At 34.2% G+C, this 18,310-nt stretch overlaps 1 protein-coding gene and 1 long non-coding RNA gene across 2 annotated transcripts; one reads left to right on the plus strand and one right to left on the minus strand.

The window, feature by feature from the left end:
* The first annotated feature begins 7,170 nt into the window (after positions 1 to 7,170).
* LOC130622934 (uncharacterized) lies at positions 7,171 to 8,556 on the plus strand. Its single transcript, XM_057438393.1, has 2 exons — positions 7,171 to 7,326; positions 7,747 to 8,556. The coding sequence occupies exons 1-2, from the start codon at positions 7,279 to 7,281 to the stop codon at positions 8,461 to 8,463; spliced, it is 765 nt and encodes a 254-aa protein (XP_057294376.1). The 5' UTR covers positions 7,171 to 7,278; the 3' UTR covers positions 8,464 to 8,556.
* A 3,833-nt stretch (positions 8,557 to 12,389) lies between these two features.
* Positions 12,390 to 15,162, minus strand: LOC130622935 (uncharacterized). The gene is made up of 3 exons (XR_008981117.1): positions 15,034 to 15,162; positions 14,838 to 14,948; positions 12,390 to 14,755 (listed from the first exon to the last, which is right to left on the minus strand). It is a non-coding gene; the product is annotated as an uncharacterized LOC130622935 (long non-coding RNA).
* Positions 15,163 to 18,310: the final 3,148 nt, after the last annotated feature.

Below are 18,310 nucleotides of genomic sequence, written 5' to 3' on the forward strand. Positions count from 1 at the left end.
TGTCCTACTCGAGACTGTCATGCCGGCGACCGTAGGACTACTTTGAATATAAAAAGATTATCACAGCTTGTATTCACAATATAATGAACATTTTAAACACAACTTGTTATCAAGTTCTTCTATCTAGGAATCATAACAATAACATAAAGCTCGTTGACACAAATTTAATGAGTTCCGGCGACATAAATCTCATCTGAGTCCATTAGCAGAACCAAGTGCTGTATATGTCTTTTTCATCCATTTGTCACTGGACGTGTACGTTCGAGAGCCACCGTAACTGATTTCAGTGAAGAAAAAATAATTAAACGTAGGGCGACGTCCCGAAGGAGGGTGTGTGTTGCTCTTTTATCCAATTAATTTCAACTCCTTGGTGCTCGAAAATCAAATAACTTTTATGATAAGATGGAATGTTTTCAAATGCACGGTTTAAAAATTCTTCTGTCATTGGCTCCACAATTGCGAAATGTTACAGAGTTTAATTTATTTTGATACCTCCAACAATACCTTCAAAAAGTCCGTTTTGAGAACAGTATCCAAATTTATATACGGAACAATTTACCAGTAAAATGATTTTACTGTGCCAGTGTGCTTACTCAGGTGAACGCGCAATCAACCAGTTGTTCTGTATGCTATGTCTGTATGCTATGTCATACTTAATGGAGGCTATGTACCATCGCCTCGATTAAGTATGCTTCCTCAACCAGAAATGAGATCGAAGAACGTAGATATCAAGCGAAAATGCAGAGAATATGCGAAGGTGTATTTTACACCGCCCTGGCCTAATTATGCGTGCTTTGACGTAAAATGAGCGCAAGAACGGGCCAAGCTAAATAAAACGAATATTACATATTTCACTAATGTCGCTTTACGGGAAAAGACATAACTATCTACCTGCTGGTGGTGTAATGTTATATTTTTTTACATTAGTCTACACCCTATTGATTAAAAGTCAGTAAGTTTAAAGTAAATTCTGGGATGCAATCAGATGTTACCGATCAAGACCTCTTGCTCACATCCTGTATACACCATCTGACGTATGTCAACTAAAAACAACGTGGAGAGAAAGAGGATAAGTAGTTATCCGATAATCTCGAAAGTAAGTATGTTATAAAAAGTTGTTTTACAATCGTTATGGTTATTTAAAAATGCTACGAACAAAATCAAAATGAGTTCCAGCGATACAAATCTCATCTCAATCCAATTGCAGTACCAAGCGCTGGATATGTTGCATGCAACCATCGATCACTGGATGTGTAGGCTCCACACCCACCGTAAAATATTTCAGTAAAAAAGAAATAATTGATAGCCAAGCGGCGTCCTGAGGGAGGTCGAATTGCATTTTTCCTTCAATTAACTGCAAGTCCGCCGCGCTCATAAACCAACGTTCTATTGTGATAAGGGGACGGAATTTTTTCAAGCAGGTTTTGGAAAAATGCAAAGTAGCTTCTGTCTTCGTGGTAATTGCCACAATATCTAAATGTTACTGCTTTTCCATTCACTTTGATACCTTCTTTCTGCCCTTGCCGATGACTGGAATGCGGAAGGGCGTCTATATGAATATAACTACCCATATGCTTATTTAACGGGCCATGAGTTGCATTGTGACTACTTAGGTAGACGCGTAACCCACCTGTCTGTCTATATTGGGTAATAATGGTGTATGGTTGTGTAACATCAGGTTTTGAGATTCGCAGTAATACATCACTACGTCTATTAAATAAACATCTTGATGTCTGCGTTGGTTAATCTCGGCAGTAGAGAATTAGAAATAAAAGTATATCAACCATGATTGATACCCATCTCACAAAACACTTTTTTCAAGCCCGATGGTAAGTAAATAGAATACACACCGCTCGTGGTATGCCCATGACGTTGTAATTCGCGACAGGTGTAGCAAGTTCGTTTGGAATCCTGAAATATAAAAAGTACTATTTTAAACGACGTTTATATCGATCTTAATAATATCATAATAACAAAACATTGCAAATAATTTGCATAATAACATTTATACTTTTTACAAACATTGTTTTTTCTAAAAAAATTTTTGTTGATACTCTATAGTTGACATCATTCATTTCCTGACTTAATTATTATAAAACATTCGTTCTACATCTCTATCTATCGTAGAAGCTGTTACGCTGCCGGGTTACCGCTCTCATTGATATTTATATTACAATTACCTTCGTGTCACAGAAAAACATCCTGGCGAACGTTTTTTAGCGTAAAGGCGGAACAAAATGTTTTTCACCCACGTCCCCTTCCTGAATATTGTCCCGCCAGACCTCTCTTGTAAAAAACCTCTTACTTTGTTTATTAAGATTTGTTTGTTTTTATTTAGCATCCTCATTTTATTTACTTTCATTTGGGGAACCTGTAAAAAAACCATGCTGCTAAACTACTGTTCAAGCCGTCAAATTTCAATAAAAAGTAATTAAAGTTATTAAAACCTGCGAAAGTAAACCATTTACCATGTAATATAACAACACGCAAGGAGTTCCAACTATGACTCAGTTTTGTGAAGTCATAAAACCGTCCGTGCGTCATAAAACGTTTTAGTTTCTTTTCAAATATTTGTTATGGGCGTTTTATACTGACACACAATTAATTTGTTAAGCTTAAAATTACCATACTTTACAGGATTTAATTTTTCGATATGAAATATAATAGATGCATTATGCTTCGTTATTTTTTCTTTAATCAATAACAAGACGTATGATATACGCAAACAACCTGGCGAATAAAGTTTACAAAAAGCTGTCTATCAAATTGGGATTTTTGTTACGAAGTTAGACACGACATATTTTACTATTCAGATACGCAATAATATTTGTTAAACACTTATTTTTCAAAATTGATTTGTTAGACCTTCCTGAACGGAAAATTCCTCGAACTTTTAATTTTCGATGGGTCCGTCTTGGGTGAACCGACTGACAGGAAGAAGAAAGACCACAAACCCACAAACCCCAAAATTTGCGAAATTCATTAATTCAGTTAATTCTGCCTACATTCACTTTTAAAAAGTTTGGTGGAAACACCTTTATTTACTAGTTAGTTAAACAAGTGTTTTGAACACTTGTCTTATCTTTTTAAAAAAGAAAAAAGAAAAAAAAGTAAAATAGTTACCAAGATGAGATTCGAACACACGACGACTCCCGTGTCGGTGCTCAGAGAGGCAAAAATTTCCATTCTTGTAGGACACATTTGCGTTTTAATACAAGCTCACGAGCTTGTAATAATTACACTTTATAGGGATTTTTTTTTGTGAACCCACTGCTTATGCTTGCCACCTCTGTAATTCCATGTTTTATCTCCCTCACAAGTTTTTGATTACGCATTCTTGATTGAGCAATACACGTGATTCTAAATTAAATCCGACTGTATTTTTTTTCGTAATATGTCTAACAGTAGGTGTAGTAAGACGAGATTGCATTTCAATAATTACTAAGATGATAAATTACAAATTTAATGAGTTGAAAATTTGTGGCAAACATTATAAGTTCACCAAATTTAATAGAAAATAAACGTGCTGTTGAAGTAACATAAATGGCGGTGATTACGGAAAGTACCAAGATATTCAAGTTTATTTTATTTGTGCACATAATGTATTCTAAAAAAATCTCACAATACAAATTAATTAATTTCAACAACAGGGACAGAATGCCTTGTGAATGCACAGGGAATGTGATAAGTTGGGACATAATTAAACGAAACAACAACTATTGTGTATATTTAAGAAGAACTACTTTATTCATCACTAGCATACTGTCTGGCAGTGAGCGGGATTTGATCCGCGGTCCCCAGAACTTGGAGTCGCAGAATAACCCACTACAATACGTGCGGCAATATGCTAGTGATGAACTCAGATAGTTTATCCGGATGGTGTGTATACATAGATGAATACCTATCATAGCACATTCGTATTTCATTTTTATCAGAAAATCCAGCTCACTGCCAGGTAGTGAGCTAGTAATGAACAAGGTAGTTATTCTTCAATATGAGTTACACGCATTATACTCGCCTGTCATGATGAGAGATCTGATAGGGACGAAGCATTCGGTGTTAAGGATGAAATATGGATGTGCTGTGATAAGTATTCCCCTATGTAACTATTTCATACTTAGTTCTATGTTAAACTTATACCGTTCTGCGCTCACTCGATCTTCCTGCTAGCCGAAGCTGCATGTTAATAGACTATTAGGCGTTATATTTTATCCTGCACCATGTGGACCGCCAGATTCTTATAACTTGCTTTTTTTCACTTTTGACTCCATTTTAGAGACTTCCTTATCAACAAGAAGTTGGACTTTAGACTCTGAAGCTTGCTTCTAAACATCCTGATTAACATGCCGCCTACAGATAAGGTTTTAAATTAGAGAGTTAATTAAATTATAGACTACAACTAATTTGGTTTCAGAGGAGTACAAAACTACCATTATCAATACAAAATATCCACGTAAAGTGGGTACTTCAAAAATAATTATTGCCTCGTCCTTCCAACGCGCACGTTTAAAATATACATTGGCAGTTGAGAACAACAAAAAATTAATAATTAAATGTTATGATCTCGAGCAGTGACAATTTTAGTAGCGCTAAAGGCAGAAATGTGATTTTTAACAGCACAAGTAAAATATTTTTTCTTCTGCATCATGTTTCTGGTGGACTATAGAAATAGGCATCATCTCCAATGCTTCAACCTGTTTTCAACAATCCTTTTTAAACTTTGTGTTGGTAAAATACTGTCTGAATAACTTTTACTATATTTTTGTTTACGTTTGAAATCAAAAATATTTATTGTTTTTATATAAAATTCCAAATTAAGAAGACATCAAACACCAAACCAAACGCCACACCTTCAACAACCAACATTTTTTTCAAAGTTTTTTTTGTCACATAATTTTCCCTTTAATATAACTCGTTGGGCGCGTTTTGATTATGCGAGTTTTTACGGCCAATCAATTCGTCACATACCGGCTAGGGGTAGGGCCTTGTGCAGGTCATATAAATATAAAAAGCCTAAAAATTCGTGGTCACGAGGTTGGCTTTTTTGGGTGTCAGAAAATTAAAATACCAAACGAATAAAAGAGATGTTTAACTTGGTATTCCATAAGAAATATTTTAGATGTATACAAAGAAAAATTAATGTTTAATTACGTCTGTTTCTGAAATAAATGAAATTATATTCCAATGAAACTTACACTCTATGCTATGTAGGAATTTTATCTAAATATTTAATTTGTTGTTTTAACAACTATAAGCAATATTAATACGTTTTAATATTTAATTTACTTCGAGAATAAAAAAATTAAGAGTTAAAAGCTTAGAGTTTTAAATAAAAAAAACAATCAATATTTTTTTATGCACGTGACTCACGTTGTTTAACCTTCTCCTACCAGTCCTGCATTTTTTTAAACCTAGCAAACTAAACACTCGCTGGTCACTGCGCAAAATTAAAACTATCAATCACTAATTTATTTTGACGTGAAACCGTGTAATTTCCATCTTAAATAGATATGTGTATTGTATCAAATCATTTTCATACAACCATTTAAATTTGTCAATTGTAAGCTATGATAGTTTTGTACTTCTCTGGTATCAGAAAACTAAATTCCATTTCTTGTTATTTCTTCCAGTCACCATATTTAATGATTTCCTTGATCACTTATTACCAAGAAGCGGGCATCATTTAAATAACATTTTGCTCTTGCAACCAATGTAAATAAAACTGACTTTATTCTCGCCATGAAATAGGACGACTTTGTAGTTACAATTTGCATTAATGCAAGTGACGTAAGAATTAACCTTTACAAATTGGTTTATCAGGCAACACAATTTCGTTGTTTAGTCAACAATATCAAATTTTGACCAATCTATGTTTGGCATATTGTCCAATTACCCAACTGTGGTTGATGAGGTTTTGGCCAACCAAACACTAAAATAATGTTCTACCAGAAGATTAGGGAAGTTGAAGAAGATTTTTTTGTTCAAGTCTCCCCACACTGATACGGGATTTCATTCTCGTCGACCAACGTCGCTAATCTTACTGTTTTTTAATTTTTTCTTCTTAAATGCACAGAACCTGCTGCGATTGTTTTTTCTATAAGAGCACTGGCGATATCGATGACAGTTTTAGGTGCCAAGATATTGATTTTTTCATCTTTCTTAAACGCAAAGTTAAATGAATGCAGGTCAATGACTTTGCTCCCTGTGTTTAGATTTAAAAAGGTTATGTTTTATGATCTGTGGGAAGTTCAGCAAAGTAAAATAATCATATAAATCATGCAAAATTATATTGAACGAAAACTTACAATTGTTTACAGTCAGTATCAACACAGGTATCAGACAAAAATAAAATCTAGACAGCTATATAATTTATTTCTTAAAAGAAGTACTGTCTACAGCAAATATACTTTGGAAATATACACATTGAACGAAACTTGCCACTTCTTTTCCTTCAACTTAAAAAATATCAACAGATCAAAGGCTGATAAGAAAAACAGATAATCAAAACACGTGAAATTGAAAGAAACTCTGGCAAGACCGCGAGGTTTAGTTCGGATACATTATTTGTTTTGATTACTGAGAATATGACACGAAACTGTTATCGGCATTTTGCTTTGAATAAAAGAGAGTGAGGATTTCGCAATAGCGTACACGGTTAGTTATAAGATAACTGCTGTGAAATCACCTGCGGACATAAGTCGGGTTTTCATTTAAATAAAATTTGTCGAATTGATTGACATTGTCTGGTGGAAATGAAAAATTGGACTGAACCATTCGAACAAGTTTTAGGAAGCTCTAAACTTTCCGATATTAATAAAAAATTGCTGTTTTAGTCAGTTTACGATTTCTCCCTAGTTGTATTCCCTTGTCTTCCTTCCTCCTTATCCAATGTGTGGAATCCCATTACAAAAAAATATGACGATATAAAATTGACATCTGTTCTGAGAACGCATCAAACTAATTACAATACAGTCTGCAATACAATCATTGGATCGAAAGATTTCTTGAGACTCCAAACTCCAACTTCATTGTTATTGGACAGCTGATAAAAAATCCTGTGTAACTAAACAACACAGCATGTTTCACATGCACGTAACTAATCTAAAAAATATTTTTATCCCCACAAAGTAGAAACTGTGCGGTGAATAAACACCGATAACGATAATAGGATGCGAAACCAAAACTTTGTGACGCATATAAAAAAGAGCTTCACAAATAAATTCAGAGAACATTACTGCAGTTGCTGAACGAAGGTGTTCAAGAAAGAAATCTTGCAAGATGAAAGAACTTATAATTCTGCTTTTGGTTGGTTTGTTTGCAGATGTAGTAAGTACTTCACCTATCTGAAGAGAGACATAATTATGAAACTCTTCTTGCTTGTCATAGATTTATCAACCAGATTTATTTTTATATGTCTTTTTTATAGAATTTTACTAATATTCCTTTAAAAAAAAGATTCTTACATGATTTTATTATTAATCACCTAATGACATAATTCCACACATACGCATGTTGGCAGAAAAAAAGTTAAAGGAAATCTCAGTTAATGATGTAAAAAACGGTTGCTTGAAGAAGCAAAATTGACTCAGGAAATCCATTTTGCGACAAATAACGTATTAAGCAAAATGTTTCGGAAAAACCGTTTGTTGGATGTACAAATGTTAGTTAGCGAAATGCAATATTTTGGGCTTTTGGGTTATTAATAAAAGGAGCAAACACTGCATTTTAACGGATATTTTTATTTAGGACGCCAGACGAAGCTGCTATACCTGTCGTGACATACGACGTCATGGGCATACCACGAGCGGTATGTATTCTGTTTACTTACCATCGGGCTTGAGAAGAGTGTTTTGTGAGATGGGTATCAATCATGGTGGATATACTTTTATTTCCAATTCTCTACTGGCGAGATTAACCAACGCTGACATCAGATGCTTATTCAGGAGACGTAATGATGTGCTTCTCCGAATTTCAAAACCCGATGGTACACAGCCCTATACAGTTATCAGTCAATACAGGTCAACTGGTGGATTGCGTGTTCATCTAAGCAAGCATACTGGCACAGAAAAGCCGTTGAATTGGAGGATTGGTCCATATATTTATTTGGATACTCTGCCAAATTCTCGGAGCAGGTTTCGTCATACAGAAGGTATCAAAGTGAATGGAAAGCCTGTAACATTTCGAAATTGTGACCGCAATGACAGAAGTTATTTCGCCTTTTTTCAAAACCCGTTTGAAAAAATTCCCTCTTCATATCACAAAAGTAATTTGATTTATGAGCGCCAAGGGGTTGCAGTTAATTGGAGGAAGAACGCAATACGACCTCCTTCAGGACGCCGCCTGCCTTTAAATTATTTCTTCTTCACTGAAATGCATTATGGCGGCTGTGGAACCTACACATCCAGTGATCGATGGTTACATGCCACATATCCAGCACTTGGAACTGCAATTGGATTAAGATGAGATTTTTGTGGTTGGACTTTCTTAAGATTTCTAAAAAAGCTTACGTAATAGTTGTAAAATGATTATTGATAACATATTTGCGTTTCATTCTTATGGGAAAATTACTTATTCTCCTTATCCCCACCTTATCCTAAGTGTTCGCAAATAGACAATGACTTAGGAGCTTTGTATGTATGGCTAAATACCAAGTGTAATTAAAAAATATAGGATGTCTGCTTTTTTTTCATTAACTCTTTGGCAAACAAAGAGTTAAAGAAAATTTACATTTTCTGAAGCCCGTAGATTTGGGAAAGTAAAATAATTTTCGTCAGAGTTATAGTTAGAACTTGAACCAACATCGCAATTTTAATTTATCAAGAGAAAAAAATCTTTTAAACACGTGCTGCCATTTTGTTCCCTTTATGACGTATATTAAGTATAAGCCAAGTTTAATTCCATTTTAAAAAGCCAAAAAAGTGTCATGGAGAGAAAGCGGAATCATCCCCGCTCTGGCCACAATAAATTTGGAATATGCTGATCCTAATAGAGTTAACCTTTTCTTAACGCGTCCTTAACGCCCCCTAAATGTCAGTGGAATATGGAATATGGTGGCGACCGTAAATAATCTGTACATACTTTTAATGTTAGTGACAAATACATTTAGGTGAACATAAGCGTTTAAACGAGCAGTCATATAACATAAGATACTTGGAAGCTACCACGCAATGCGAGTGTTTTTAATGAGCAACAATTTTATGTTGACAGTGGTAGTGATAAATAAGAGTTCTGTTTAAAAATACTGTTTAAATTTGTAGCATTTAAAGTGTTCTAAAAAAACGCTCTTAATAAACTTCGAAGAGGTAAGCTTTTTTGTAATTAAATTTTCGCGCCCGAAGGCGTAGGAAATTCTTTAAAACCGTCGTTGTTTTCTTTGGGAGCATTTTTTGAGAAAAATCGACCCTGGGATTTTCGCGAAGGGAATTGAGCGGCAAATTCGACGGCGACTTGTATCTGAGCATGCGCAGTTCGATGCAAAATCAAAACAAACAAAACTTACCCTGTCCCAAATGGTCAATTGCAACGTCACGAATTTAAACTTCGTACCCGAGCTCCCTAAGTACTGGGAAGTCATCTAAATGACGTTTCAGGCCAAAATTGGTATTTGTTTTCGACAAAATTTGGCACGGTTAACAAAAAAAGTATGCTGAACATAATGGTGACATCATAATTTTGATTTTTGTCACCTAAATGTTATTTTAGGCCAAAATTGGTCCAAAAATTAAAACTACTTTATTTTCGACAAAATTTGACACGGTTAACAAATAAAGTATGCTGAACATGTGACATCATAATTTTGATTTTTTTCACCTAAATGTCATTTTAGGCCAAAATTCGTCCAGAAATTAAAACTACTTTATTTTCGACAAAATTTGACACAGGTAACAAATAAAGTATGCTGAACATGATGGTGACATCAAAATTTTGATTTCTTGTTACCTAAATATCATTTTAGGCCAAAATTGGTCCAAAAATTAACACCACTTCATTTTCGGTCAAACTTGGCACCGTTAATAAAAAAAGTATGCTGAACATGATGGCGACATCAAAATTTTGATTTTTTGTCAACTAAATGCCGTTTAAGACCATAAACGTTTCAATCGCAAGACTTTTAACCATGAATGATAGGCTATATTTTTTGTTAGCAATTTCTTTTAAAATGTGAGTTTATTATGACACGTTTCGTTTTGTTTGCGTTTGCTGTAAGATATAATGTCACTTGTGTGCTTTATCTTCAGAGCTTCATGCACCAAACCTCTTCGAATGTTTAACATGATAATACAACGCCTAGCAGGTTGTCAGCAAATATTTTGGTAGCGAGCGGAAATTCTTAGAGCCCCCAGGGCTTCTTGTTCTTATTTTGTGATCGTAGGGTGAAAGCTGTTTTTGTTCTTTTAAACAGAATTCTTTAAAAAATTAAAAACTTTCGCAACTAAGAAAAAATGCTTGCGCTAAGAATGAGTTCAGAATAAAACTGATTCCCTTCTTGATTGTTGATCGTTAAGAATTAATGCAGAAGAAGCCTAAGCTGTGTTAAACTTAACGCACTTCGTAGCCACAAATGCCACGTTAAGCTTAATGTCCTTGCATTAACAAAGCATGCCAAAACACTAGTATCAAAGCGGTAAGTTTCACACAGTAAGTTTAGCATTACTCTTTGATCTTCGGTTTGTAATTTCAGTCTACCTCTCAGTATTTATTTGGAACTGGCAGTATCAGAAATTTAATGCCACTAATAGATCTTTGTATGTTTGTATGCTTAAAATTTAGCTCCATTTCATCAACTGGTCTAACAACACAAGTTTCAATTTTAACTGAGGTTATATAAGTTTTATTTTAAACAAAAAGTACGATATTAAACGAAAAGTGTATTCTTTAAAACGTAGACTTGCCTGGTCATCGCAATTTTCTGACAAAAGAGGAAGATATGTTCGTTCTGGGACACGTCAGGGCTCAATGGAAAACATGCTGCATAACACAACTCAAACCCGCTGCTCACCAGTTCTTCCTTGAATTCTGTAAGCTATCGGAAAGCACAGTTGTAATTATTGTGCGCACATCGATGTTCACAACGCTCTTTTACCACGTACCTAAACGTACCCCTGCACACCTGTAAATGCGAATACCCCTTGCAAAAACGCTCCTTTTACACCTACATAGTTGTGAATATCGATGAATCAGTTCCATGTAGGTGCTGAATGCCATCCATTCGATACAGTGGAACTAAATTTGGTGGTCCTTGAATTCTTGCGAAAATTACTTCGAATACTGAACATTATAACTAAACATTGTGTCCTATTGATGAAAAAAAATACAGTTTTGTCTCTTGTTGATATATGACCTTGTTTAGCCTGGACTTTTACAGTATAATACAAATTTTTTAGACTTGAAATTTATAAGTATACGGTTTACGAATTTGTTATTGATTCAGTGCAAAATTCTACGTTAAAAGATATTTCCCATGTTGTTTTTCAGAGAAAGGAAAAAAATCGGCAAATCTTCAGCCTTGCCATTGATTTTATATTGTTTTTATTTTATTGTTCAGCAATTTTTAAGGTTATTATTGTTCTTATAAAATTGTTCTTATAGAGAAAATAAGTTTATGAAATTTAGGTTAGCTATGATTCAAAATTACAACAAGAAGACATCTGCGCTGCGAGAGAAATCAAACGGTTATACGTACGCAAACTGTTTTGCATTTAGGATGCACCTTAATTTATGAACGTTCGTAAATGGATCAAATCATTCTTCTTGGCTAAGCCAAATGTAAATTTTGAAAATGACGGCTAGATATAAGACGGATAAAGAAACGCAGCCATACTCGTTCTTTAAATTTTAAGAAACTTAAGCATGCTTAGAAAATCTCCAAGATTAAGAAACTTATACATATAATAGAAAAAGGGAGGAAACAGAATAAAAAGAGTTTTTATAAATTGGATGTTTAAATATGCATCTATTTATAACAAACTAATGTAATGTCAGAAATAAGAAACAAAGGAATGAACTTCCATATGATACTGTGCGAACATAGCTTATGTCGTTCATAAATCATACCACAAACCATTGTAAATAAAATATTTTTTAAAGAAACTTTTCAGGCTCAAATAAGGAAAATTAAGAAACAATCCAGGCTCAAGTTATCAGTATTTTAAGAAACTCCAGGTTCAACCAAATGCTTAGGTTTCTTATAAAAAAATAAACGTGTAGGTCAAAATAAAAAAGCTCTAGAAACGAGGTTGGAAATGCAGCCAGAAGTATTATTTTTACTCTAGCCTACTCATAAACTGTGCACTTCGTCTTAGTCGTTTAAATGGGAACAAAAACATTGTTAACTTCTTCTGGGAAGCAAGCCGTTAATGTGCAGGCGTACAATATTCAGAAAATCTAAAACACCAGTGTAAAAAAATCGATCGGAGATGTGAAGCGCGTCTGGTCTACAGGTAGGCTAAAAAAAATACACTATTCAATAGCGCCGCTGCTACCCTATCTTTGTTACACGCAAAAGGGGACCGCGAACGAAGTTTTACAATCGATACTACTTTCTCTCAAAAGGGATGCTGCGCTATTGGATATATCAATAGACATCAAGACAAGTCACAAGACTCAGTAAAACTAACAACAGGGGTTAAGCCACAGGTGTACGGTCTGGCTTTGAATGCCCAGTGGAGCGCCTAATAAGAACAACAGTGTCACATGGTGGAGCGTTTTAGTACAGGTATGCAGTATCTCGTAAATCAAACAAAGCGACCACAACATTTGAGTGTTTCGGTTGATATGTACCTTTTTAAATATATATAATTTTAGCTGAAATAAAAACACAGTTTCCCACTCGTTGCTACCCCGTCATAACAGAAATAGTCGGTCACCCTTTTATTATTTTTTTAGGCAGAAGCGTGCCGTCAGTAATTAAAACCAGAAGTAATGGGAGCTTACCCCTGATGGCGAAAGTTGTACCAAATGGATTAGGAGCTAAATTACTTTACATGCAGTCTTACCCTGAATCGACCATTAACAGTGATAGTGTGTTTGCGGTCAATCCACTTTTCAATTCACCAAGCTTTTTATCAGAAAGAATACGAGAGTTTGAAGGCCGCTATAGTATTTCTGACCTTTTTGGATTTCTAGCGAATGCAACAATTGGCAATTCCGAGAAGCTCTACTGTATTTTACTAACTTAGCACGTACATTACAACTAAGGATTACATTATAACTGTGAAAAATATTTCTTTGTATTTCAATCTTCCTCTACCCTGCTCCCATGTGTTAAGAAAATTACTAAAAAAACAATTATTTTAGAACAGCTATACTCGTTCATAAGAACAATGCTGATAATTGCTGAAAGAGTAATCAAAAAATGGGAACAATGGCAAGACTGAAAATTTACTGCTATTTTATTTTTTAAGATGTGGAAAAAATGCTTGTCAACAAGAATCCGGTCAATTTAGAAATGTATTTTTTCAAAATCTTCATTACTTCACGAGTTAGCACTGAACATAATTTTTGCTTTGTGTTTTTTTATAATGGGGTTAACTGAAAGGAACTACGAGTTGTTCAACGAATCAAACACTTGAAATTATTGAAATGTTTATCGTTTTGATATTATTTTGTGCTAGAATGAGGAATTATATTATAACGAAAATCATCCAGACTTCCAATGTTTATGCTCAAAGTATTTGCAAATGAAATGGAAGTCTGCAAATCAACCTTAAAATTTCCAGATGTCTGTTTGGTTAGGCATATTTTAATGTAACAAATATTTTTTTAGCTGTATGAATGTTTTTCTACGACATAATAAAAAAGCATGCCACACAAGCCCGAATAAATTATTCCGAATGTGCTATCAAAGTGGCGAATATCTGTTTAGAAAATGCACGTTTCCTTAGATACGCTGATTTTTTAGAATTAATTGGGACGATTTTAATTTCCGCATTTCAGAACTTAAAATATTTTACTTATGTTCTTTACAAAAAGTCGGCAAAGCTTTGCCTAGGTGACTAATATTTTTTGCCGACCCAACTTTTTTTCCAACCACCTTTTTGCCGTTTTTTTTTCTTGTTGCTAATTTTTATCAGTTGTATGCAATTATTCTTTATTAGTGACTAAATTTAAAAATTGAGTCGGCAAAAAAAACTAAATTCAAAATTTAGTCAGCAAAAAGTGATTAAATTTTGTCTAAGTGAATAATATTTTTGCCGACTTTCTATTTTTGCCGACTTTTTTTACTGAAAAGGTACATTTTTTATAAGCATGATATTTTTAGCCAGGTAAGAATGGATTTAAAACTCATTTTCAAAATTCTACCAATAAAGGAGTAACTATTATTTTCTTATATCGCTTGTTCTTAGATACAATAACGTGTTTTTATTACCTATGAAATTTTAACATTACGTAAAAACAATAGATTTTCAGTTATCCAATATAATATTTCTAAGGACTTCTAAAATACAATTTAAATTTTCTACAGTATAAGCATTCATATCACTGGAACGACAGTGTGGGCACCGCTCCTCGTTTACTGCCCATTCCAAAATGCAGTTCGCACAACCGAGAATTTGCCTGCAGCAGGACGATTTAATTAATTGGTGGTGTAGCCAAATCGTTGCAAACGAGACATTGAAACGCATCAACCAAAGGGGCTTTTATTTGGTGCATTTGTAACGATCTCCTAAACGCTTCTGCATCTTCACTGCGACACTCTACAACCACCATAGACTTCATAGACGTCCTTATTTCTTCCAGTTTGATAAGATGTCATCTAAAAATTAAAGTTAAAATATTTTAAATCCAATACGTCGTAGTAAAAAAAAGCCCCAGGAGTTCTAGTTACAATATGTCACCTGGCTGTGGCGTTGCAGTTGTGTAATTAGTGTTGGAGGTACTGTGTGAGCGTACAAAGATTGTTGACACGCAGAATACTTTCCGTGAATTGCATTTCCAAAACGACACGCCTGTTGAAAGAAGATTTTTCTTTAATAGAAACAATACAATAGTTCAGAAAAATTATCAAAGAAAATTGAGAAAGTAAGACTATACCTCTTGTTGCCAGTGAATCTTCATACTTCAGAAGATTTGATTGTAATAGTACTATGTTTGTATCGTTGAACATGTTCATTGCAGCACTAGTTATGCTTCTCACATTTGCGTTCTCTTCGTTAATTTGTGCATACACCATTCTCACATGATGATTCTCAGCTTAAGACAATAATTTGCTTTACAACTGTTAGCGTTAAAAATCTCACAAATAATTAGTCATAAATAATTACTTATTTTTTTGCCCTTGGGTTCCGCCAATATGAGCTTCAACAAAAACGTCTCCGGTGAAGCGTAACTTCGTTTTCTCGTTGCCGAAGTTGTCGTAGTGGAAGAAGTGTAGCTACATGTAAAAACAGAAAGCTATAAAAGGCAAAATCACCATATAAAGAAATAATCTTTTAAAAGGAGAATTACTTATCGCTTGGCAAAAATATGTTCAGAATTATTGCAGATAACTCACAATTAAAGGGTTCTTTAAAAAAAACGCTAAATTTTTTTTAGACGTTCGCCTCTTAGAACAACAAAGTGAATAATTATTTAAAGAGCTCTTGATTATTTCAACACTATTTTTAAGAATTAGAAACCCATTTAAAACTCAAAATGTTCTAACTTGTTTTAAATTGTTATTCAATGCCTTATGTTTTTATATGGTTTGTTCTTATGTAAAAAAATGTGTACTATGTAAAAAGATGTTTTACCCAGGTGCGCTTCTTCTCGCTTGAGTTCGAAAAATCCCAAACTGTGGGGATGGAGCATCTATATGCTGCGCATTTACAATACTTTCTCCTTCTACTGTGTATAGTGTTCCTTCGACAGCCTGTGACAAACACTGGAAGGTGCCGTCCTCGTTCGGAAACTCAGAGTTACCGAAATCTTCAGTAAGATATACTGTATCCGCCTGAAGCTATAACATAGTTTGAGTATGGGAGAGGAAAGTTAAGTTCAGTTAGTAAGCCACATTACATGACAGATTATTTCACCTTAAATATCATTGCGAGTTGTTCTACTGTTACTTGCAATCTTCTTAAAGTCCTATCCATGCCTCTTTCACCATCAATACGAAAGGTAAACATTGGATCCATGGCTTCATCAGACTGTGTTGTGTTGGAACAATGTGCCATGATGCGCCTTTTATTGGCAGAATTCGCGTGGATTCCCGACAACAATTTAAAAAAAGAACATTAACGCCTTATATGGTGTGCCATGAGGTGGAGTATTGTTTTTTATGTTAGGCCCAGTGTTTGGCTAGAATAGGTTCAGACAGTGTCTGGTGAAAAAATGGTACACAGGAAGAGGAAAAAAGGACAGTACGGAAATACTCGTCAAGATAAAAATATAACAAAATGAAAATCCCGAAAAATAAAAAAATGTCGAAATAAAGAATACAGAAAGTTGAAAAAATATATTAAACATTGAAAATAGTCAGAAATCCAAATTTGAAGAAATCCAAAATTAAAAAAAACGAAATTAAAAAATTCGAAATTGAAAAATTAAAAATCCAAAATTGAAAAAATCCAAAATTCGAAATTGAAAAATCCAAAATTGAAAAAATCCAAAATTCGATTTCAAACGATTGGAAATCCAAAATTGGAAATCTAAAGTGAGTTAAGTGTTGAATAGATGAAGATATTGACATTTTCTGTGCCAAAAACAAAGTTTTACCAACGAAAAATTGAATGGCCCTTTGGGTACACGCATTGTTTTATAACTTATAATAACTTTATAACTATAACTAAAAAAGAATAACATGGAAGTATATAGTTACGATATAAAAATCCTCAGAGCTTAGAATGTCTGTGGCGTATCTATAATTTAAAATGGAAAGTTTATAACTTAAAACAGCAAAACAATGCATAACGAAAGATATGTATATTTCATTTTATCTAGCTACTATCATTAGAGACACAACATTACAGACGTCAATAATAGGACGGCCAACTTTATTATTAATACTTATATTGCATGCAAGAAAAAAGATGTTAGACGATTGAACTGGTTAAATCTGTAAGTGAAATAAAACTACACGATATACTTACCCAGCAATTATGAACTATGTTTTGTGATTCCATGTGAATGTTGAACTGGAAATACACTCGGAACTTTACGGTATATATGCTAAAGTATAAATTTGTGTTTTGAGACTAAAATTTGTGATTTGAGACTAAAATTTTTGATGTTGATACAATGAAAACACTACTTTTAGTCAATGTTTAATCAATAACAATGGTGGTTTCTTCATTTTCATTTCGTACATTGCTTCTAATAAAAGGGTTCTAATATCTTTACATCGTGGAGCTGGTTTTCCTTGATTTGTGTTTTCTTTTGCTTTTTTTGGTGGTACAGCTATAGCAGCCTTAACAACATCAGCTCCCTCCAAAAAACTCCAGATTATAACTTCATTCTTTGGCTCGCAATAAAGTCTAGTGATAATGGATGTTTTTAAGGGACAGATGACAGAATTAGTGCAGGACGTCTTGAGAGAAAACAATATTTTTCTCGTGAAGGTCCATGCTAACCTCACCTAGCTGTCTCAGCCTCTCGACGTACAAGGAGGATCCAATGGCTATGTGAAACGAATGATGAAGAACAAGTTCACGCTATGGTATGCAGACCAGATTACTCGTACTCTGGACGACGGAAATGAATTAAACCACATAAATAACAGTATGAATTTTTATGTCGTTAAACCACTGCACGCTAAGTGGATTATAGAAATGTATGATCACATGACTTCAACTGCTAGAAAAGCTGTATGTTTAAAAGCCTGGGAAGTTACTGGAATATCAGCTGCTGTAAAGAAAGGGTTAGGAGAGTTGGCCAACATCGATCCTTTTAATGATATTGATCCCCTCCTAGCGTGTGACTCATTCGAAAATGAAGATCATTTTGAAAATAGTCTTGAATGAGACATGAACATACATGAAAACAATCAATCATGTTGATCTGCGGAATTAAATTGCCTTTTTTTCAGCGAAATTTCCCAAAAAAATTAAGTTCCCGCGAAAATTAATTCCCTTAAGGTATCAGGTCTCGAAAGGGGCCATCGTACAGATTCATCACACATTGTCGAACTTGGCACCTACTGGCCTAAAGGAGAAATTTGGTCTGCCCCCTTCCCCCCCCCTCACCCCCAACGCGCTTCCTAAAATATTTACAAATAGGTTCAGTTTTTTCTCTACTTTTTTATATATTATTTTGTAGCGGTATCTCCTTCTTCACGGTGCTTTGCCGAGTCTGTAAGATTTTACCTAATACTACTACAGTACCGATTTATTAT

Source organism: Hydractinia symbiolongicarpus, chromosome 13 (assembly GCF_029227915.1).
Source record: "Hydractinia symbiolongicarpus strain clone_291-10 chromosome 13, HSymV2.1, whole genome shotgun sequence".
Lineage (NCBI taxonomy): Eukaryota > Metazoa > Cnidaria > Hydrozoa > Anthoathecata > Hydractiniidae > Hydractinia > Hydractinia symbiolongicarpus.

Excerpts from the sequence above, each read along its gene's own strand:
- LOC130622934 (XM_057438393.1), top strand. The coding sequence starts at position 7,279 with ATGAAAGAACTTATAATTCTGCTTTTGGTTGGTTTGTTTGCAGATGTA. Across the intron at positions 7,327-7,746 it reads TTGGTTTGTTTGCAGATGTA|GACGCCAGACGAAGCTGCTA; the intron begins GTAAGTACTTCA and ends ATTTTTATTTAG.